We start from the raw sequence: 23,748 nt of genomic DNA on the forward strand, positions 1-23,748 counted from the left end.
ATTGCTCCTTGAACTCTCTGTAAGTCGCTTTGGATAAAAGCGTCTGCTAAATGACTAAATGTAAATAAGTTTCCAACTAAATGCAACATCCAAAATAGTGCATTAACAACCACAAGTCCATCCCTCCAATGTTTGCTGACCCAACAGGTGACAAATTTATACATCAGTGCTACAAAAAAAGATAACACTTTATTTTATGGTGTCCTTGTTACACTTGTTACATGTATTTACTTAGTATTTACTATATATTATGCATAATTACATGTAAATAACCCTGAACCAAACCCTAATCCTAACCCTATAGTAAGTACTGTACATGTAGTTAATTTTTATTACTCAGTAATTAAATGTATAATTACACTGTAACACGGGCACTGTAAAATAAAGTGTGACCAAAGAAACTGTGACTTGGCACATGGTTTAAACAAATTCTGAAGCAAGGTTTGAGAAAAAGTTTGAGAATACTTTCCCCACTCTGACAAAAAAAATGAATTAGTAAAGTTGGTCATAGAGGAGACGGGGAGAGCAGGAGACTTAATGTTTCTAAATCTTCTATTCAACAATATTACAAGCTTTTGATTGTTAGCTTCTTTATGGATCCCCCACACACACAATTTTAGCATGCATCTGGTGTGCCTCACTTCTGATGACAAAATGCGGTTTGCAGGCTTCCTCCTACTTTTCTGCTTCCTGTTTGATCAGAAAAGAGGCTTCATTATTAAGTTAGATAATAACAGAACAATTGAGAAGTCATGCCGCAACTCTGAGAACTGAGAGAGGTTGCGGCTCAGTACAGATTTAAGCATGTCTGTTTTGCAGCTGAAATTTACTCACTGGCACATACATAAAACAAGCCTTTCTGTTCCGAACGGTGAAGAGATATTGGCCAAGAAACCAAGCAAACATTCCAAATGGGGAAAATAATAAACAAATAAAATCTGGCCTGAGGTGACTATGTAATGTGGCATAGATGTGTACATGTCTGGAAAACCGTGAAGCATGAGTCATGCAAGTACGAAGGTGACCGCACAAATGGATGACAAGATGTATTATCTGCGAAACGACAGCTAATTCAGATTTTATGAATTCTTAATGCGAATTAATGAAGACATCAGCTGCCTAAAAATAAGCCATAGAGAGGAACAGCAGGGGTGATTCAGTAGCAGTTCAAGATTGTTCTCTGCTTTAGTCTGGTCTGAGACAAATGGGTAAAAATAGACTAAAAGCATGTCTGAAGGAGGAAATAAAGAAAAAATAAGATTATTCAGCAGTAGTCTAGAGACTTCCACCAAACTTCTGAAACTATTCCTAGTCAGTGATCAGAACACCATCCATACATTAACATTAACATGTCCCAATATACAGTTGCATATTTTGCATACTTCATTCCTCATTTTATACTGTTGAAAGTTATGTTCCAGTAGCATTTTGATGATTTTTAGTGCACACCTTGTTATTTCCATAACTTTGTGTTTGTATTTAAAAAATAACCCAAACTCTGGTTCCCTCAACAAACAAAAAAAACTCAGGAAAATAGATGTGGCTCATCTTGTTAATATTAAAAGGAACCTTGGGTATAGAGAGATGTATGGCTTAATATATTAACAATGGCATTGACTTTAATGTGAAATTAAAAAAATAGTGTAAACTGTATTACAACGCATTAAGCCATACATCTCTCTATACCCTGGGTTCCTTTTATATCTTTGGCTCTACACAGAGTCTCATAAATTACTTCGGTAGCTAAAGGTGGTTTTTTGCACAATTTAAGCTTAGAAAACAATTGTTATGATACAGTTGATGTCAGGTTTAACTGTTGGTCTGAAATATGTGATTGAATTGTGATTTTTGCCGGCGATTTCAGAAATGTCTGTTTTCCTCTATTCAAGTAGAGATAGGAGGACTGTGGTCTTGCTGTGACTGAAATAACTGCCTGGAGGCGTTGCAAACATGGCTGCCAAGTATGAGACTTTCGTGAGATAAATCAAATTGTGTAAGAAAAAGGTCAGGAGAAACCAGGGGGAAACAGGTATATTAGACAGAGAAACAACAGGAAAATAAAAAGTCCATAGAGAAATCACAACCAAGCTGTGAAACACTGAAATATTAGTGAATAAATGAAATCCTGTGACCTTAACAACTGCTGCAACACAGCCAGGAAACAAATGATTTCACACATCAATTACAAGCGCGCTCTTCACATCGCCTGCAAATATTTGCCACCACAGTATTACTATAAAGTATTAACACCTATGTGTTTGTATCACTGATACAAATATCTATCAAAGCAGCAACATTAAAAAAATCTGATTTTATTCTAATTAAAAAGTAAAATAAAACACCATTAGCATGATAGCATCATTTTCACGGTTAAGACCCTCTAGCATCGAGCCTTTAAACTGTCAGACATCATCAAGTGAGAGAAACTGACACGCTCTTGGCCGATTTCACAGAAAGCAGTTAAGGTCATCTTACTTAATTAAGTCATTTAAAGAACCAGCAGCCTGCTATCACTTCACACCCGAGAGGGAGCAGAAAAAGAAGGATGGAGAGCCAGCAAGGACGACAAGCTGTATTTTTGTTTGACAGGCTGTTTTACGGTCAAGCAGAACCTCTTTTTCCACCCCTCTCCTTCACTCTGCCCTCCCCATATCTGCCAGACAGTCCTGCTTCTCCACGCAAGGGTCATATTCTGAAGCATTTCTGCACATAAAGGGACACATAAACACATGTTTCTAGGCTGAAGAGCTTTCAGCTACATGCATTTAAAGGTTCTGTTTGATAATTAAAGCTTGTGACATCTCTACCTTTACCAAACAAAGAAACAAAGCAAAACTAAAAGGGGAATGAAACAAGATATCCTGACACTGTGAACACTGGATGCGACTGGCACGACACGACAACGGCTTGTTCTTAATGTGTTTGTTGTGTCGCATCGCGCCGCATCCAGTGTGCACAAAATGTAAAATTATAATAAGTTCTAATGCGTTGTATTGTCTTTTATCGTGTTGCATCGCACCGCGCCGCATCTGATGTAGACACGGTGTAACACAAACCTGCGCACATCCAGTTCTAAATACATCTACATTTATTTAATAATTAATAAATTCCTTGCAACTCACACTGCACACAAAACGAATTATAGACTATTGTTTTTGTAAATTGATATACCAAACAATTTTTAAACTCCACTAGTAAACAAACCTGACCAAATTATACTACAACTAGTCCTTAACTACAGTTTCCAAAGTGCATAAGATTATAAGCACAAATCTAAAATGCTTCATTTTCATAAATTAAAAGCATTGGATTATAACGTTAGGATGCTATAGCATTATGTGACCCACAGCTAAACATGCACGTATTGTTTTTTATTTTTTTTGTTGTGGAATGAACATTGATCCTTTTTTTAAAAGAATTTACAATCCAACAACACTGTGAATTAGCTGCACAAAACGTCTCAGTTGCATTCATGCTCTTAAAATACATGTAACTGCAGTGTAAATAATCACTTTTAATGCAACAGGATTGCAGCTCAATGAAATATTTTTTAGTTTTTCACAATTGCGCAACTGCGGAAGAGCTGAATCTGGGGTGCTTGACTTAAGGGCTCAGCATAGTCCAGGCGAATTGTGCTTTCGTTCTACGTTTTGGGGTAAAACGAAGCTCGAAAACGCTGAGAGACGGTATAGTGTTTTCGAACAATCCAACACCCCTTTGTTTCTGGAGGTGGGGTTTACATGACGTATGCAAATAGCCTCTGCGCACGTGGCCACACAAACAACACACCCACCTATTACGTAATGACCATGGACCAATGGTGGCTCGAGGGTCTTTCCCGGCCAACATGAACTTTCCCGGAAAGTTCTGTTTGGTTTGCTGTGGCGAACTAGTGAAACGAATTGTCGTTTGGACCAGATTTTGTTCGAAATCAGGTCACAGACGGTCGTTTTTCTGTTTCGAATGTAGTATGCTGAGCCCTTTAGCCTGCTCGGCTTGAGGCAAGAGAAGTTTCATGTCTCCACGATCCACAGGCTTGACATGCTCCAAATCCGCACTTGCCTGTGAACAGAGGAGATCATTGTGTTACTTGGTCCATGATCTGTGCTGAAACATCTGGGTCTGTGATGGGCTCCACCATTTAACTGGGATAATATCACATTTGTCCTCATTTGCCACTTTCTGCAAGGCTTGGTGGGTGGATGACTGCTAATTCTTTTAGCTAGCCACAATGGCCAAATCAAGTATTTTGTTAATACAACTCTAGTTTAGTTTGGAATCGTCTAATTGGTGAGGAAAAACACAATAATGACAAATGACTTGCTGGTTGGTTTAAACCACACAGAAATATAAAACTACCACTTGTAAATCTGCACTAAAATAGCTGTCCGGAGGTGTTGTAAAAACGCCCGCAGAGTGGGATGACTTCCCTTAAAGAGACTTTGGATGATGTAACGTTTAAACGTGTTTTTTTTTGAAGATTGTAAAAAGCCACAGTGCTTAAACTATTAGGCAAGAGTCCCTACACGTGGCTTTATAGCAGCCTCTCAGTAATAAACTGGTAAAGGAACGGGTCAGGTATTAGTTTAACATAAAAAAATAAAACACTTCACCTTTAAAAACCTCTCACTTAAACAGTCCGAGCCATGACATATTTTGCAGTGTCAGGCACAGTGGAATGAAGGAAGCTACGTAAACAAAGTCCAATGTCACAATTCTTCTCATGTTCCCAAACATGCCTTTACACGGTGTTATAACAGAAAGTCAGCCATTGTGTAATCTGCCATGCCAAACACATTTATATATACACTGAAGTACACGTAGTATTAAAAATGAGCAATAATAAAAAATCTGATGAAGTGCAACATCAACAATCTTTCCTCTCTTGTTTCTATTATGTGGCCTTTCTATTCCAATACTTCTGCCAAAACGGTTTTCAGAAAGGTCTTTTCTGCCATTACTGCTCAGCGGGAGCCAGAGTTTTAACGTCCTGTCAACGAGACAAGGATCCAAAACTTTTGTAATTTGTCCTCCTCCCGGTAACTTTTAACAGAGCCTATTTATAGAAACGCTTTTTTTCCTGGCACTAATGACAAGCTGTGCACTGATGAAATATTGAGATGCTACATTTTCCCAGACTGTTAATAAAACATGCATCATCCATGCTGAGTAGCTAACTGTTCTTTTCCTGCGCTGGGGGGGGGTTGGTGGCTGGGCGGTTGGGGGTTAGATATGAGACTGTAATGAGGACAGAACGTATAGTTTACAGCTATTCTCTTCACATGCAATGTGTGAATAACAGAGAAGGCAGAATGTTGCAGAAAACTCCTAAGAAATATGGGGAAGATGGTGGAAAAAGCTCCCTAAAAGTATATCAACTTGATAAGCTTTGAAACGAAATATATGCTACTTGTTTATTTTTCTGGCGCCTGTTGGTTGTTATCCAAGTAATCTTGTTGGTTAGAGCTAAAGTGTTTTCATATTCATTAGCATCATCTGTGATCAATTGGAAAGGCTCAGAGATGCTATTTTACATTCAGCAATTAAACCCTCAACAGGGAAGAGGTTCCGGGGTTCAGATATAGGGGGAGGATGTTATGTCTGGCAGTCTTGATCCCAACAGAGAGACGAAGCAGTAACAAGAATATCGTGAAAGAGTGAGAGCATAATTATTTTCACACACCCCCTTTACCAAAGAGCCCACTGACAATGTGTATCTCTCTCTGTTAAACTGGCCAAACAAACACAGTTCTTCGGTATTTATATTGGAATAAGGATGAGATCCAGCAGAGTCTTAAGAGAACTTCCCTTTGAGAGAGATTCGGCTAAAATCCGCAACGAATTCAACTTGCCATTGAGTGAAAAGTGAGGGATTGTACAACATGTTGTTACTCTAATACATGAGATATGAGAAGCACATTAAAGCGTGACTTTCTGTTGGTGTGAAATGAAATTTTATCTGTCAAGGTAAATCTCTGGAAGGGCTGAGAAGGGAAATCTTTGACCTTACATTATATCCCATAATGTGACTACTGAATATGACTGATACGATTTACATTATTTACCAGAAAAACAACAGAGAGCAATGTGACCGGTGTACCATGTTTCATCTCAAATAAGAGCAATGACACTCGATTCAATTCTGTTTATGCACATTGCCTAGAAAGCTACAGAGTCTGCTCCTTTCACAAAAGATCACAGTAGAATAGGGGCTGAGTAGCATAAACTAATGTTAAAAATGACAATAATACAAACAAAGCAAATAATTAGAACAGAAAAATATTTGATTCACAGCATCATCAACCAAAACCACACTAGAAAAGACAGCAGACTGCGGTGCAATAACAACAGCGTCGCGATATTTCTCATTGTGTTGTACTTGTTTATGGCATTAATAAAAAAACAATAGCGTTGCGATCTGATCGCTCGCGGATATTGCGACTGAAGGTTCAAGGACTCGATTCTTATTGACCTCGCTGCTATTGTACTGGCGTGGGTACACAAAAGCTTCATTCAGTATTTATCAGCGGCAGTAAGAAAATATATAATCACTGTGTGTTACTTTAAACGTCTTCTGTGGTTTATGCGCAATTTAAATGAATCTTTCGCTTTTCGGTTAGACTTTTTCTAGGGAAACCTCTAGTAACAGCGAAACACCGAATCCGCCTGAAGCTGCCACACACACTCACGCACCAACTTTAAGCGCTCGTTGTTTTTACCTTACAGGTTAACTCCTGGCGGATCGGGGAGAGAAGGGATGCTGAAGAAGACGGCCTCTATACCGATGAGCTCCGGTGTGAATGCATGCAGACCAAGGCGACGACAATTCCTGTTCGTCTTGCTTTGCGTTGTCCTCCCTCCTATCTCGCAGGCCCTGTAGGAACTCCGCCGCAGCGCGCTCCCGCTGTCTCTCCTGCACTACCCAGCGCTTGATGACGTCACTGCTGCCCCGGGCGAGCGCTATTCGTGATTCAAACCCATCTGGAGTTAAGGATTCGATTTAATTTTGAAACGATACGATGTAATTTTTGTAATTCATTTCCAGAAAACTGTGGTTAAAAAGGAGAAAATGTGGTGGAAGTGAGTCTTTCTTTTATATAGTCCTACATTAAGTATGGAAACTATGAAGAAGATGGTCAAAAATGTTTTTTGATTAACAAATGCAAGTTTTTTTAATCACCCCCCTGTTTGTTGTATTTAAAAATGATTGAAGACAATACATAAAAACTAAGAATAAAAAAGCTAGAGTCCTATTAGATCTATTTGATAAATATAGGCCTGGTTTCATAGACAAGGCTTAGCCTAAGCCAGGACTATGCCTTAGTTAATTTAGGCTATTTAACTCACTATTATTAAAATGCCGTAGAAAAAAACATTACTGATATCCATCTTGAAACAAAACAATGGCACTGACATGTTTTAAGATACGTCAGGGCCAGTTATTTTCAGTTAATACAGCTCAAAATTAATTGTAGTCTGGGACTAATCTTAAACCTTGTTTGTGAAACCGGGGCATAATCTATTATGATATTTTCCCCTTTGTATGATCTATATTTAATAATATGGTGTTTATTTTTATTTTTTCTAGTTATTTACTTTTTTGTTTTATTTTTGTCTGTTTATTTCTTTATTTTCATATATATTTTTTGTGTTGTTTTTTTCTTATTCTTTTGTGCATATGCCCCTTTAAAAAATAATAATTGTCGAATGTACATTGTATGCCATTTTGTTGTGTATCCTTTAAAGGGATAGTTCACCCAAAAATGAAAATTCATCTCAAACTCAGGTTGTTCCAAATCTGTAGTAATTTATTTGTTCTGCTAAACACAAAGTAAGATATTAGGAAGAATGTCAGTTACCAAACAGATCTCATCCCCTATTGACTGCCATAGTAGGGAAAATAAATACTATGGGAGTCAATGGGGGATGAGATTTGTTTGGTTACTGGCATTCTTCCAAATATCTTCCTTTGTGTTTAGCAAAACAAATAAATTTAAACAGGTTTGGAACAATCTAAGGGTGAGTACTTGATGACAGAATTTTCATTTTTGGGTGAACTATCCCTTTAACTATGCTTTTAAAGACAATTCTTTCAGTAAAGGGAGTGTGTGTGTGCAGCTGTCCACGTCCCTGATCGGCTCAGTGAGAAACAGAGTTAAAATGCTATTGACAGAGCAGTGTCTGTGATGCTGGCTCATGAAGGAAGCCACGGTCATCATTGCCCTTCAATATCATCTGAAGGGCAGCATACTGCTGTGCACTCACCACGACTGGCTGCTGACAGGCCGTACAACAAAATCTAGATGACAGAAATTCAATAAAAGCCAAATTGTGATTTGTGAATATACCGTATGCAGTTGCAAATAGGATACATTACTGTGCAGGGTTGGACTAACCATGCCAAAACATATTTTACTGTGCATCTGTGTTATATTTATATTTAGATGAGACTCAAAATTAATCTTCATGTATGGTTATTTGATTATAAAAAAACTCCATTAATAACAGCAAACACTGAAATATGCAAAACTGTTTTTTGCATGTAAATTGAATTTATACAAAGTGACTTCCTTAAGATTCTATACAGTTGAAAATGTCATAAGATCACACTCTAGTTGAGCTAAAGGAATATAAAGGCAACTCATGCAACATTTTACAAAGCCGCTTTTTGCAGCCGCAACATATTTTGTTATTTGGGGTTATTTATGTAAAAGCTTTGCATACAGCTTCATATACAGTATTATGTCAGCGCATTGCCTTAAGGCTTATGCTAATGTGCTCTGAGATGTTCTGATAATGCATGTGCACTACAAACAGTGTAACATATTCTAATTTATATTGACATTAGAGGTGTGGCCGGCCATTACGGTACATTCAACCTTTTGAATTTGGCCTGATGTCTGAACTGATTGCCCTACTAAAAACTCTGAAGCAATTTTTAATTAACTGAAAAAGGTTATCTTGCAGCATGTCTTGTGCATTACTTATTATTTTGACGTATTTCACTTAACAAGTTTTCTTGGCCTTACCTCAAACAAATATTTACATCTGGGCTACTACACTACTTTGTAAACTGTAATATATGGCTATATAATTATGGGACCATTGGACATAATATGTATGTTTAAGTGCCGCCATCTAGTGTTTAAAAAGCAATCCTATGTAACATACTGTTTTATTCATGTCAAGTTAGAAAAAAGTGGTATTTTGTTTCTAATTGTTAGTCCCTTGTTTTGTGTATATATAAAAATATATAATTGTGCTCAAATTCTCAACAATTTATTTTCAAATAAGAACAGAAACCATTTTAAAAGAGTTAAAAAAATAAATAACCAACAGAAGGCTACTTTATGTGCAATATCTTGGCGCTAAAAGTGTCCATGACGTCCAGGCAGTGCTTCTCACAAAGTATTTGGAAGCAAGTAGCTCTATGAAATGAGAACTGTGTGTGTCAAGTCCATTGTCAGAGTTGAAGATTAGGCGTTACATCCATGTCTCAGCTCTGGGCCAGCTCCACTTTTCTTTCCGTTTTTGGTGCTTCAATTACTTCTCCACACATGAACTGATCCTGCAACACAAAATGGCATGTTTAGTCGATTTAAGTTTCAAATAATCATTTCAAATTTATTTATCCACCCTTATGTTTAATTCTGTATTGCTTACTTTCTTCAACAGTACTAAAAGGTTCCAATTTAGAAATACTGTGTTTGGTGGTGACTTTTTACAACCGAGCAATTTCACTATTCACAAATATCAAATTATATTACACACTCCAGCTATCTTACCTTATCATAGATGACTTTCACTATTAGTGAGCAGCTGGGACAGGTTGCCACTTCTTCACCATTCTCAAGATCCTCCTGAAAAACATAACTTTCCTTATTAAACATAAATCGCCAGAACTAAGAGATAAGTGAAAGTTTGCCACTATATTGTACTATATGTATGGTTTCTCTGGTTGTGTATAGTAAATCTATAAGTTTATAACTTTATTCGTTCATTTAAACCACAACACAATAAGTGGGAAAATAATCTATTGTAGATATTCCATGATATATCCTAACGTTATTCGCTGGTCTGAGTAACCTGTCAAGTTATGAGTGTCCAGTATTGCTTGCTTGATCACTAACCTTCGTTATGGCGAATCTGTCCCCACATGGACAGGGGAAATAATACGTCTCTGTTTCTTCGTCATATTCAAAATCTTCAATTTCAACTTCGTCGTGAAATACCGACATGTGTTATCTATTTAATTTGTTCGAACACTACTTAAACTACAGCAAGCCGCTGATTCAACATGCGCCTCCTGTGACGACAATGTCGCAGAAATGTGACGTCATCAAACAACACTAGATGGTCTCATTTTAGCCACCAGAGGGAGACATATTCATATCCTATGATTATACATTATTTCGCGCCTTCTTATTGTTACAGTAATACCATACAGTCTGCATATATAAGCATTTCTGGGAAAAAAAACAGAAAAAAGGGTGATTATGAAAAGCTAAATAAATTCAATTATGGTCCTGTGATAAGAGGCCAGCTTTGCAATAAAGCAGTAAATCGTCATCCCACCCTGCTAGACATTACAAGGTCAACTGTAAGCATATTACTGGAAAGTGAACGTGTTAAGGAACAGCTTGCCAACTTCAACAAAAGAAAATAAGAGGTAATCTAATTTCTTTATGGGAAAGGGACAGTAAGGGACACCCCAAGGCAAATGTCTAAGCAAGGTGGCACATCCAACACAACTAAACTAAAAAAACGTTTTATTGAAATGTGTTGTCACAAGTGTTTGTCTTTGATTACTAAGTAACTAGTATAGACGATAGATCTTCCAGGTAGAAGTCTTCCTCTTGAAGCCAGAAGCTTTCATGTGAAGACCAAAATAAAGTTTCTTAGTCATTCCAGCCACGCGATATTCCACCAGCATCACCACGGAAACCGCTTCACCATTTGTATCACTCCGCCGGACTTATGAAACTAGTAAACTTGTGGACTTATGAAACTAAGTTAAACACACACATTTGGCAGTGTCTCTCAGAGCAACTCACAGCTGTTACAGTATGCCAGAGGTGTAAAGAGTACCTGAAAACCATACTTAAGTAAAAGTACAGATACCTTGCAGTGAAAATTACTCCATTAAGTTACAAGTCACCAATTCCAAAACGACTTCAGTAAAAGTCTTTGAGTATCTGATTTTAACAGTACTTGGGTATTTTACTCATACTGAATGTAGGCTCAAAGAAGCACTAGTCCTCAACACTTAAGAGACACGTCAGTGAAAAACTAGAAACAGTTGATTTGTGAGGAGAGCAATCGCATTTATTTTCTTAAATCATAATAAGACTGAACACCTCAAAACTGCAACAAATCATGGTCGACACCATAACCTACGTCATTACAAACACCCTAATTCTCATTTAAGCTCAAGTGCTCATAAGTAAACCAAACTCCTTCAAAAAGGTCTCTTCAATATAACTGATAAATAAAATTATGTTAAGTAGAATTAAAAAGTCAAAGCCTTTTTGCACTGGACATGCTGGTTTGGGCCTCATCGCCAGCTGCAGTCATGTCCTCATTTCACATACACTGTTAGCCCTTACCTGCCATTTCTACAGTAATATATTGGCAACACTGTTGCCAGCTAGTTACTGTAGATGTTTTACAGTAAACTACTGCAATGGCTTTTTGAAGATACATTATTAAAGAATCTATTAACGCACTTATGTCACACAGTCTTAGATGAACAAGTGTAAATAACAGATGAACACAATAAATCTGTCAAGATTTCACCAGAGGAGAATTAAACACAAACATCAATAACATCTTCACATATTACAGACACCACTTTCACTTTATTTCTGTCATCTCTGTAAGATCTTATTGAGATTTAACTCTAGTTCATAGTGGTTCAATTATGTTTTAAGTCAACATTATGGTGATCAGTGTGTGCTTTGGTTGGACTCTTTGACTTTCTTGTAGCTTTAAAATGTACACTTATACAATAACACTGAAAGGGACTTTACAGGAACCGCAACTTTATGTTTGCTTAGTAACTGAAGATACATCTGAAAGAATTCAATCATTAAATAATAATAATATAGCATTTAAGATTTATTAAGATATGTTTGGTTAAGTGATTACATGTTATAATGGAAAGATCTTTGTCAGAAAATCTTTCTTTGCAATTGAGACACAGTTAGACACTTGACATACAAACTTCATCAATGGTGACAAACAATCATGAATGAGTTTTGTACTATGTACCCAGCATGCATTGCAGCATGAAGCTGTTCAGTTGATTGTCACCATTGTTGAGATTCATATGTGGATTGTTCATTTCTCTGTGTCCGACTCATTCTATAGGTTAATATTTTGTCTATATAGTGTGAGAGCACTTTTGAAAATTGAAATACTATACATTCTTTTTACTGGTTTACATCACTTCATGGCAATAGTCCCACCATATGGTCAAATTTTGAGCAAACATGTTTAGAGCACATTTAGGAAGAGTTAGTTTTAAAAATAAGAGCTTTTGTAGATGTGTGACCTACAAAGTAGGGTAGAGATACTAGAAGTAGAGAGTAAAAGTTGCTAATATCTTTAATACTCAGTACAACTACAAAGTAGCCAAAAAGATACTTAAGTAAAGTAACTAAGTACATTTACTCCAATACTTTACACCACTGCAGTGTACAGTATGCATCTAAACAAGTTGGTTGTGACCCGCCATATAAACAGAGAGTGAGAAAGAGAACTCGCTACTGTAACCAAGTACATGTTTACATTAAAAAACAATGGAAAGTGCAGCAGTGCAAAGGGAATAACGCATTCTCGGAGAGTGTCCTTTTACAATCTCCCTCTTTCATTCACACGCATGTCATTTCTCATAACTTCACTGAAGCAGTACTGCACTAATTTAAAAGACATGATGGTTTGGAATTAGTAATGGACATTTTGCTCAACGGACGTTTTGCTCAACTGTTGGGCTCAAATTCGTGTCGGAAGTCCCCATTTCCTTTAAAAACAGGAGTGTTTGAAAGACACTCCAATGTTGTTTCTGATTGATCTACACACCTGTGCCGTAGAACTGTTGTATATATATACAATATCGCTCTCGTAGTCTTATGATAGTGCTCTAAATCATGGGCTGTGATTGCTTTCGGCCTCTGGCCTAATCACAGCCAGCAATTTTAAAAATGTTAAAAAGTAATAATATCTATTGCAATAATTAAAATAGAATGTGATGCACATAAATGCAGAATAAAAAGTGAATTTAGTAGTTGTTATCTAGATCCTCTATATTGATTCGAAAGTATAGTATTCGAAAATTCTATTAGTATGTCCCAAATCATAGTATGTTGAAATGAATATCCAAAAAGTTCCCGTGTGGTCTATTGTTTTTGGTGAAAATTCGAAGTGTAGATCAATACACACTCAAACGGCTGATATTACCCACAACCCACCGTGAAAGGGGTGGAGTTTAGTTGCAATGTAATAAATTAAATGCATGATGCGTAAGTAAATCAATAAATTAAACTATACAGTAAACATTACATGACAAATAATAAATTAATAAATGTTTAAATGCAAAAAGGAGTTGTATTTTGATGTTTCTGTCACTCAATAGAGCGTATGTCCAAGTGTGTGCATTCTCTTTTGCTATGCACTCAAAAGTACCTACTATTCCAACATAAAAACAGTACTTACTATTAGGGCATAGTATAAGTAGACGAATTGGGATGCAGGGTGTATCAGTGTCACATCCCTGTCTGTTTCCCTGTCTTCTCACTACCCGGATTACATCTCCCAGAATCCCTTGCAGCCTGTCAGCCATCATGGATTTTCACCTGCACCTGTTCACGGTTGTGGCTAGAAGGGATACAGCTACAGGCCTTCTAGCCATAACCCCTGTTCACCATTACCTACACTCATCCTATTCCATGTTATGTTGTACACTTAGCCATTTGTCACATGTTCTTGGATTACTCACCTGTTTTTGGATGGTTTTGGATAACTTACCTGTTTACTGTTTACCTTTGGAATAAAATACCGTTTGGATTTCACTCCTGTCTGGTCTCTGGGTAAACATGACAGTCAATATTTCAGCCACAGAAATTATTATAGCAATTTATTGGTGACACCACATGATGAGTGGTCGTTATACGTTGCTGACCCATTAACAGTAAATGTAGACATGTGCAAAAATATGTATGGTGCAAAAACACTGCAGTCATTGAACGATAGAGCAGTGGAATCATCTTCTGGGGAGTGACAAATCACTTCTCTATTTGGCGAGTCACAGACTTGTTACCTACCTGACAGGTTTGTGCCAACTGTAGAATTTGGAGGGTGGGGTGGTGAGTTGAATCAGTCCTCTGCTGCGTTTCCTAAAAGCAACATAAGCCTACGTTGATTGTAGCTCCATTGGTGACAATGGTTCTAAGATGGCTTAAAGGGATAGTTCACCAAAAAATGAAAATTATGTAATTATTTACTCACCCTCGTGTAATTTCATACCTGTATACATTCCTTTGTTTTGATGAACACAGAGAAAGATATTTGGAATAATGTTAGCAATTTTCAGTTCTGGAACATCATTGACTACCATAGTAGAAAAAATTGTAGTCAAAAGTGGCCCAGAACTGTTTTTTTTCCCTAAATTGTTCAAAGTATCTCATTTTTTGATCAACAGAACAAAAAATACACAATATTTTTTCTACTAAGGTAGCGGATGATGTCCCAGAACTGAAAATTGCTAACATTTTTCCAAATATCTTTCTTTGCGTTTAACAGAACAAAGAAATGTATACAACGTTGAAACAACTTTAGGGTGAATAAATGATGACAGAATTTTCATATTTGGGTGAACTATCCCTACTGTAGGTTGCAATGCTTTTGGGAAACGCAGCCCATGATCCAGACCTTGAATGTCCAGCATGAATGCCAGACCCTAGACCAGGGGTCTTCAACTACTTTTCTTTGAGGGCCAGACTCCAAAAGTATAAATAGGAAGCGGGCCAGTTTTTTAGCATATACTCATTTCTTCTGTTATTTTGTATTTCTGTTATTCATTTCGTTTTGTTCCTTTTATACTGTTTTTGTTGCTGTTACGTATAGGCCATATATTAAAACATGCACACAAATATTGCATCCAGTATTTGTGCCTTTTCATGATATTAAATTAAAAGGAAATTGTCTTTTTAACGTCTCGGTTACGTTTGTAACCTCGGTTCCCTGATGGAGGGAACGAGACGTTGTGTCGAACCGACAGATGGGGTTCGTCCCTGAGAACCAATCGCTTCCGACTACTTAGAAAAGGCCAATGAAAATTGGCAAATGAAATTTGCATGCCGGACTCCGCCCCCGGAAATCCGGGTATAAAAGGGATGAATGCTTCATTCATTCACCTTTGTTCTGAGGAGCCTGAGACCTCTCACGACTGCTGCAGAGGACAGCACGTGTTGTGGCAAGGAGGACACAATGTCTCGTTCCCTCCATCAGGGAACCGAGGTTACTAACGTAACCCAGACGTTCCCTTTCTGTCGGTCTCTCGACGTTGTGTCGAACCGACAGATGGGGTTCCAATGGAAAACGCCATAACACTGTGCCCTGTCACAATCTCAACGAAGCGACGGTGACTGGCCTGGGCGTGTCAGCCGTGAGCGCTACCGCAAAATTGTAACCTACCAGTGGGTAGGTAGGGGGTCCCAGAGCTTTCTTGAAAGGTGGGAAGGCCCCTACCTTCGGCCTCACAGGCGGCGGCCTTGTTTCTCTAACAGCGAGAAGCCGCCCGGAACCGTAAGGCCACTGGGTAAGCGCTACTTCCTCAAGTGGGGGATGCGCTACAGAGACCACTTCCTACCGCAGGGAGGAGACTAGTGGAGATACCAACATGGTCTCACCGATGGGGGAGAACTCATGGGAAGAAAGTGCGGACTGAAGGAGTTAACCGCGAGGTGGAGGTCCACCTAAGGAGGTCATGGGTTACCAAGGTGGGAACCAGCATGAGGATACATCAGACGGAACCGCCCTACTGGGGGGTTGCAACGTCTGGTAGCACTAGGTCCGGTTAGAGCTATGTTGCGAATAACTCAGGTGATACCCGGCCTAAGGGGCAGGGCTGCTCTGCCCAGCCCGCCCACAGGAGGTGCTTGCTAGTGATGGATGGAGTGCCTGTTCTTCACCCAGTGGGGGAAGAAGGGAGGCTAGTTAGTACGCTGACCCCCTTAGGAGAAAGGGGGAAGGTACTGTCATAGGCGTACACCCTACCGGCCGCCAGTCTTGCCTGATGCCTGCAAGACTCGAGCCGATACTGGTTTTACGTGGAGGCTGTAGGACCTCGCGAAGGTGATGGGTGTAGCCCAACCCGCAGCTCTGCAGATGTCTGCCAGAGAGGCGCCTCGAGCCAGTGCCCACGAGGAGGCTGTACTCCATGTGGAGAGAGCTCTCACCCAGTGGGCGTAGGCGATCTTAGGACAGGTACGCCATAGTGACGGTGTCCATGATCCATTGCGCCAATCTCTGTTTGAGACAGCCCTCCCTGCTGATCTCCAAAACAGACAAAGAGCTGCTCATAGCTCCTGTGGCTCTGCGTGCAGTCTAAGTAAAGGCGCAGTGCGCGTACTGAAACCAACATGGACGGGGTTGGGTCTTCCTCCCCAGTGGGGAGCGCCTGTAAGTTCACCACCTGGTCCCGAAAAGGAGCGATGGGAACCTTGGGCACGTAGCCGGGCCGAGGTCTCAGGATAACGTGAGAATCCCTGGGTCCAAACTCTAGGCAGTCAGGGGACATGGAGAATGACTGTAGGTCCCCTACCCTCTTGATGAAGACGAGCGCCATAAGGAGAACCGTCTTCATCGTAAGATGAGGAAGAGTGGCATCCCCTAGGGGCTCGAAGGGGGGCCTGGTGAGACCTGTCAGGGCTACATCCAGGTCCCAAGAGGGTATGGAGCGCGGACGAGGCGGATTGTGCCTCCTAGCGCCCTTTAGGAACCTAATAACCAGGTCGTGCTGCTCTAGAGACTTCCCAGCAACTGAGTTGTGATGAGCGGCAATGGCGGCTACATACACTTTCAGTGTGGAGGGGGAGAGGTTAGTCTCGAGTCTCTCTTGTAGGAAGGACAGCACGGACCCTATCGCACAATTCCTTGGGTCTTCTCCTCGAGAAGCACACCAGGTCGAGAAGAGGCGCCACTTGTAGGCGTACAGTCGCCTAGTGGCAGGTGCCCTAGCCTGAGAAATGGTAGCTACCACCGCTGGGGGCAGACCACTCGTCCAGGATCTCCTCGTCCCATCCAGAGGCCAGACATGGAGGTTCCGGAGGTCTGGCCTGGGATGCCATAACGTGTCCTTCGCCAGGGGAATCGGCCAAGGGGGAGCTGTCGTCAAGAGCATTAGCTCCGAGAACCAAGTCCGGTTGGGCCAGTGTGGCGCAACGAGTAACACTTGCTGCTCCTCTTCCCTGACCTTGCACAGGGTCTGTGCAATGAGGCTCACTGGGGGGAAGGCGTACTTCCACTTGTCCCGCGGCCAGCTGTGCGCTAGGGCATCCGTGCCGAGGGGTCCCTCGGTCAGAGAGTAACAAAGCGGGCAATGGGTGGTTTCGAGGGAAGCCCGAACTGCCCGAACTGCACCCAAATGAGCTGGACTGCGCGGGGGTGGAGTCGCCACTCTCCGCGAGGCGTCGACTGACGAGAGAGTGCATCAGCTGTCTGGTTCCGGTCGCCTGGGATATACATGGCACGCAGGGAGCGGGTCACCTGCTGACTCCACCGGAGGAGGCGTCGGGCGAGTCGTGTTAACTGCAGTGAGCGAACGCCACCCTGACGATTAATATACGCTACTTCCGTAGTGCTGTCTGACCGGACCAGCACGTGCTTGCCCTGCCCGAGAGGTTGCAGCCTCTTCAGTGCGAGTAGCACGGTCCACAACTCTAGGCAACTGATATGCCATCGCAGGCGGGGGCCCGTCCATAGCCTTGACACTGCGTGCCCGTTGCACACTGCACCCCAACCCTGCAGGGAGGCGGCCGTCGTCACCACGACATGCCTCGTAACCTGCCCTAGGGGAACCCCTGCCCGAAGGAAGGTCATGGAAGTCCAAGGGGTTAGGGTGCGTCGGCAGAGAGGCGTAATCACCATCCGCCTGCTGCCGGTGTGCCACACTCTCCAGGGAACTCGACTCTGAAGCCAGTGTTGGAGCGGTCTCATGTACATCAACCCGAGGGGTATCACCGCCCCCGAGGATGCCATGTGTCTCAGGAGCCTCTGAAATAGTTTTAGGGGATCCGCTGACTGCTTGAAATGATCCAGGCAGTTCAACACCGACTGGGCGCATGCTGTGGACAGTCGCGCTGTCATGGTGACAGAGTTGAGTTCCATACCAAGATAGAGGATGCTCTGCACAGGGGAGAGCTTGCTCTTCTCTCGGTTGACCTGTAGCCCCCATCGATCTAGGTGCCGGAGCACCAGGTCCCTGTGTGCTCCGACAACAGATCTCGCGAGTGTGCCAAGATAAGCCAGTCGTCGAGATAGTTGAGTACCCGCACACCCTTCACCCTGAGGGGAGAGAGGGCGGCTTCCACGATCTTCATAAAGACTCGTGGAGACTGAGACAGACCGAAGGGGAGGACTCTGTACTGATATGCCTGACTCTCGAAAGCGAACCGTAGGAACGGGCGATGACGAGGGAGAATCGAGACATGAAAGTAAGCGTCCTTTAGGTCGATTGCCATGAACTAATCCTGACATCTGTCAGATGTCAGGATGCGCTTCTGCGTGAGCATCCTGAACGGCAGCTTGTGCAGGTGTCTGTTCAGGGTACGCAGATCTAGGATGGGGCGCACCCCCCCGCCTCTTTTGGGGACGATGAAGTAGGGCTGTAAAACCCCTTGGACATCTCGGCTAGGGGGACGGACTCGATCGCACCCTACGCCAGAAGGGTGGCGACCTCGCCCCGTAGTACGGGCCTGCAGGATGGTCATAGCGTGGAGAGAGGGGACAGCTTGGCCCGCAGCAGAGTAAGCTCTCGACATCCTGGATGCCGAAAAGCCTACGTGCTTTGGACGGGAGTCTAGGTTGAGCCCCAGGGGGACTCGACGTATCCTCTAGCTGCCCCACCTTCGAGGGAAGAAAGGGTGATGGAACTAGTTGACGCGCCGAAGGGGGCGTTCCAGGTCGTACTAAGTTCCTCATGCACTTCTGGGGAAACACGGCACTGGGGCGAGTACGGCATGGAGCCGCTCTCAAACCCGAGGTACCATGTATCCAGCCGCGAGCATTGGGAGAGGCAGTGCGGGCACTGCAACCCAACGCCGGCGGCCCGGGAAAGCATGGCTGACATTTCGACGTCCGCTTCTTCCTGATCTCATGGGCCAGGGTGGCGACCTCGCCCCGTAGTACGGGAGCATCCCGGCCTCTGACCGAGGTGGCGAGGATGCCCCGAAACTTGGGCGGGTTTCTGGCGAACTGGATCGCTAGCCGAGACGGATCTTCTCCTCAGCCACCGTGACGGTGTGGGAAGCTCGAGCCAAGCTCCCAGGGACCGCGACAGGGGGACTAAGGGTACGATCTGCTTCATCGACCCCCCGGGGGGTGGTTCGATGGCTGGCAGTGCGGGTCTCTCCCGGGGCGGGCCCCCGGGAAGAAGACTGGCTCTGCTGGTTCGCCTGCCTGGCGATGCAGCTCCACCACCGTCGATTTGAGAGTGCTGAGGGCTGCAATGTACATTCGATGTTGCGCCTCGCCATGACGCAACGTCGAGTTGCCGAACACCGTCATGTAGAGGGTGAGAGCGGCTGTGATAAACACCCAGAGAGAGAGAGAAAAACCTTTAGAAGTGGGTAGTTGGGACGGGGCAGGAACCGTCCCGGATCGACCAACCAGCAATGGAATGGCTGGGGTCGGGCCCAAAAGGTGTTCTCGATCTCCCTCGGGTCTTCCCATGAGGGCCGTTACGGCTTCCGCGCGGCTGCTGATGGGGTGGTGGTCTCCTTGAGTCTGGCCCGACGAGTGTCGAAGAGACCAGGGCTGCTGGGAAGCAGAGGGTGCAGGGATCTCGACGGCCAGGGGGCGGCCGAGTCGGGCGGGGGAGGATATGCTTGATATCCTCTGTCTGCTCCTTTTACTGTCGAGAACTGTGGCTCGGCAGTATCACCAAACAGCCCCCCCTTGCGAGATGGGTGCTCGAGAAAGCGGACTTTCTCGCAACCCATCTGTGCAGGGTTTGGCCAGAGGTGTCTCTCCTGGACCACATGTGTGGACATCGCCCGACCCAGGGCCCGGCGGTCACGTTGGTCGCCCGTAGACCGAGGCGGTGACGGCGGGAGTTCCTGCATAAGCGCTGGGTCGGTCTTACCCTCGTGGAGCTCTCTGAACGCCTTGCCTCAGGATGGCCATAGCGTGGAGAGAGGGGACAGCTTGGCCCGCAGCAGAGTAAGCTCTCGACATCCTGGATGCCGAAAAGCCTACGTGCTTTGGACGGGAGTCTAGGTCGAGCCCCAGGGGGACTCGACTATCCTCTAGCTGCCCCACCATCGAGGGAAGAAAGGGTGATGGAACTAGTTGACGTGCACGCGCCGAAGGGGGCGTTCCAGGTCGTACTAAGTTCCTCATGCACTTCCGGGGAAACAGGCAGGGGCGAGTACGGCATGGAGCCGCTCTCAAACCCGAGGTACCATGTATCCAGCCGCGAGCATTGGGAGAGGCAGTGCGGGCACTGCAACCCAACTGCCGGCGGCCCGGGAAAGCATGGCTGACATTTCGACGTCCGCTTCTTCCTGATCTCGACCCCCGAGGGAGGGAGCTCAAGGAATCGTCGGATCTGATGCCAGTAAGTCACCCTCCGATGCTGCAACAGACATCTCATCATCACGTACCGTGTCCGATACGTGATTGAGGAATAAGACGGCGGACGTCCATGGAACGGTCGACGAGCAAAGTGGACGGTGGAGCAGTGCTACGATTAGCGCTCACAGTAATCCTCATATCACCCTCGCTGCTCGCCGTAGCGGGCAGCAGGGCCGTAGTCCTGCCGTCACGGAACGGGAAGCAGACGAGGTGGTGGCTGAGCCCGTGGGAACACAGCCACCCGTGACGCAACGTCTGAATCGTCAACGCCCGCAGTGCGGGCAGGACGTATCCACAAGGGCTGCCCCAGCGTACTGGAAGCAGACCTCGTGTCCGTCCCCCTCCTCGATGAGTGTGTTGCACCCACGAGAACAGCGGGACATGCCACGCTGGAGAAATTTGTCTTTTAGAATGCAGACGATGTGGCACCGTCTGCTAGCTCAAACACCTCTGGAACCCCGAGACGCCAGGGGAAGTCGCCCAGGAAGGGACCGTCCGCTGCACCACGTCGTAGAACCGGCAATCTGAAGTTGCTAAGTAGTAGCGAGAGTTGATCTTCACAAGCGAAGGCTCCAAAGAACAAAAGGTGAATGAATGAAGCACGCCGTCTCCCTTTTATACCCGGATTTCCGGGGGCGGAGTCCGGCATGCAAATTTCATTCGCCAATTTTCATTGGCCTTTTCTAAGTAGTCGGAAGCGATTGGTTCTCAGGGACGAACCCCATCTGTCGGTTCGACACAACGTCGAGAGACCGACAGAAAGGGAACTGTATTTTATATTCCTTAATGCATTACTTTACCCAAAAATGCTACTAATTTACTCACCCACAGTTCTCCAGTACATCAAGATGTGGGTGGCATTGTTTTTTCAAGAAGATTGAATTAATTAAAGTTAAATCAATAAAAGTAAAAAACGCAAATACATTCAACACAAAAGTAATCCCTGCCCCTTGTGACGTTAAATAAGCGTCTTATAAACGAGTCAATTGATCTGTGCAAGAAACTGAACGCTATTATCACATCTTCGGGTGAATTCCAATCGCATTCATGTGCCCCACGCACTTATAGGGCAGAGCCTTTGTATAGTGCGAGTTCTGGGGGAGATGAACAGCTGTTTTTCGTAAATATAGCCGATTATACATAATGAATGCAGTAATAAAAACAACACCGTTTTCCCCTTATCTGAGACAACCGTTCACGTGGTGTACCCTTCCTACAGTTAGCCTACTTTCAAGGGCACAAAACGCGTTTTAGAACCGACCTATCGCGTGCGCAAACCGATTGCCTGTGGCTGTGCAATGCATTGCTGATTATAACGTTGTAAATAACATTAAGTTTCTTGGACTGACCGATCAAATCGCTTTATAAGACGTATCATTATGAGCCGCGGGAATTACTTTCGTATTGAATGTAGCAGCGTTTTGGGCTTTTAAAGATGTGGCGTCTCAGGAGGACGTGCATTTAAAGCACACCGTTCTTAAAGTTTCTCCACTTATTTGAAATGTTAAGGCGGGCCAGGTAAAGATGATTGACGGGCCGCATTTGGCCCGTGGGCCGCCAGTTGACTAGCCCTGCCCTAGACAGTGTTTCGCCTTATCCAAATAAAACTAAACTTCATCACTTTACATCAAATCCTTGGATAGTTGCCAAAGGATTACACTTTTCCTGTGTTTACAAACAACACCACAAATTCTCTGAAAATATAATGAGTTCTCTGTAAAGTTGTAAGGAATTTAATTATTCAAAATTTGATTTTGTGATTACAAGGTTTTTGATATTTTATATTGATTGACATCATCATGATGCCATTACTGGCAAAAACCTCAAAGACAAGCATTCTTTTTTGCAATGCAAATGTTGTTAATTTGTCAAATTATCATGCTGCTAAATTGAATCAGTCAATCCATAGACCAACAGTCTCCCACATATACTGTAAATAAGACAGGATTTGAAGAGTTTCTCCAAATGTGCTAGTCAGCTAGACATTCTTAAAAAAATGGAATACATACACCTAACCATACCCTTCAAATACTATTTGTTACTGCAAATATTTTGTGTTTATGGTTCTGTTTTGTTTTGGCATGTCATTAAAAGCTTTGTGGATTTTGAGTGAAGTATTCCATCCTCCAACTTCATCTGATACTCACCATAAAACAAAACCTATCATTGTGCAAGTTCAGAAATTTGTTTTTCTGTTTGTTATTAGAACGGGGTATTCTAAATCTAAAATACACAAAAGTGACAAGCTGTTCACTAAGGTTCACAAAGGTGCTTAAAAGGTTCTTCACAGCGATGCCATAGAACAGGGGTGTCCAAACTTTTTCTGCTGGGGGCCAGGTGCATAAAAATTTCTTGTCTTGGGCCGCATGTCTGTAATAATAATAAAAAGCTACTATTAGACAAGCTAATTAATTTATTGCCATTAATTTGTCTTTGTCTACTTATATTTTAAATGTGCTATTTTTTTAAAATGTTATGTGTGTGCTAAATATATATTTATATATGCCCCATGATATTACATACATTTTTAACCTAGGAATCATTAGGCTACATTACAAAATATTGCTTGCAATATTTTTTCTTTTACTCACCATTAACTTTATTAATGTGAACAGTGATGTTGTGCCTTGGATTTCAGAAGTGATGTCAAGTCCGTAGTAAGTCGTGTAGTAGAGATACGAAGCAGGTCACAGAGATGGTTGTCAGTCAGACTGGCTCTCAGTGGACTATTGTTCAGCGTCATCAGCGAAAATGTTTGCTCACATATGTATGTGGAGCCAAACAGGCTCATCATCCTTTGTGCATGACGTTTGATTAAGGGGAATCTGGATGTTTCCAAACTCTTGTAAAACTCAGGCACGGGAAGAAGCTGGTGGCGGCTGCGAAGAGAATCAT

At 42.9% G+C, this 23,748-nt stretch overlaps 2 protein-coding genes across 2 annotated transcripts in view; both read right to left on the reverse strand.

Annotated features, from left to right (window-relative positions):
- Window positions 1–7,267, reverse strand: part of nck2b (NCK adaptor protein 2b) — a 30,389-nt gene extending 23,122 nt beyond the window's left edge. The window contains exon 1 of the mRNA XM_057338704.1: window positions 6,720–7,267. The gene's annotated coding sequence lies outside the window, so the exon portion shown is untranslated. The remainder of the gene's footprint in view (window positions 1–6,719) is intronic.
- A 735-nt stretch (window positions 7,268–8,002) lies between these two features.
- dph3 (diphthamide biosynthesis 3) lies at window positions 8,003–10,304 on the reverse strand. Its single transcript, XM_057338450.1, has 3 exons — window positions 10,131–10,304; window positions 9,786–9,860; window positions 8,003–9,568 (listed from the first exon to the last, which is right to left on the reverse strand). The coding sequence occupies exons 1-3, from the start codon at window positions 10,236–10,238 to the stop codon at window positions 9,497–9,499; spliced, it is 255 nt and encodes an 84-aa protein (XP_057194433.1). The 5' UTR covers window positions 10,239–10,304; the 3' UTR covers window positions 8,003–9,496.
- Between the last annotated feature and the right edge of the window lie 13,444 nt (window positions 10,305–23,748).

Source organism: Triplophysa rosa, linkage group LG7, assembly GCF_024868665.1.
Source record: "Triplophysa rosa linkage group LG7, Trosa_1v2, whole genome shotgun sequence".
NCBI classification, from domain to species: domain Eukaryota; kingdom Metazoa; phylum Chordata; class Actinopteri; order Cypriniformes; family Nemacheilidae; genus Triplophysa; species Triplophysa rosa.

Excerpts from the sequence above, each read along its gene's own strand:
- dph3 (XM_057338450.1), bottom strand. The coding sequence starts at position 10,238 with ATGTCGGTATTTCACGACGAAGTTGAAATTGAAGATTTTGAATATGAC. Across the intron at positions 9,861-10,130 it reads ACAGATTCGCCATAACGAAG|GAGGATCTTGAGAATGGTGA; the intron begins GTTAGTGATCAA and ends TATGTTTTTCAG. Across the intron at positions 9,569-9,785 it reads TGAAAGTCATCTATGATAAG|GATCAGTTCATGTGTGGAGA; the intron begins GTAAGATAGCTG and ends TTTGTGTTGCAG.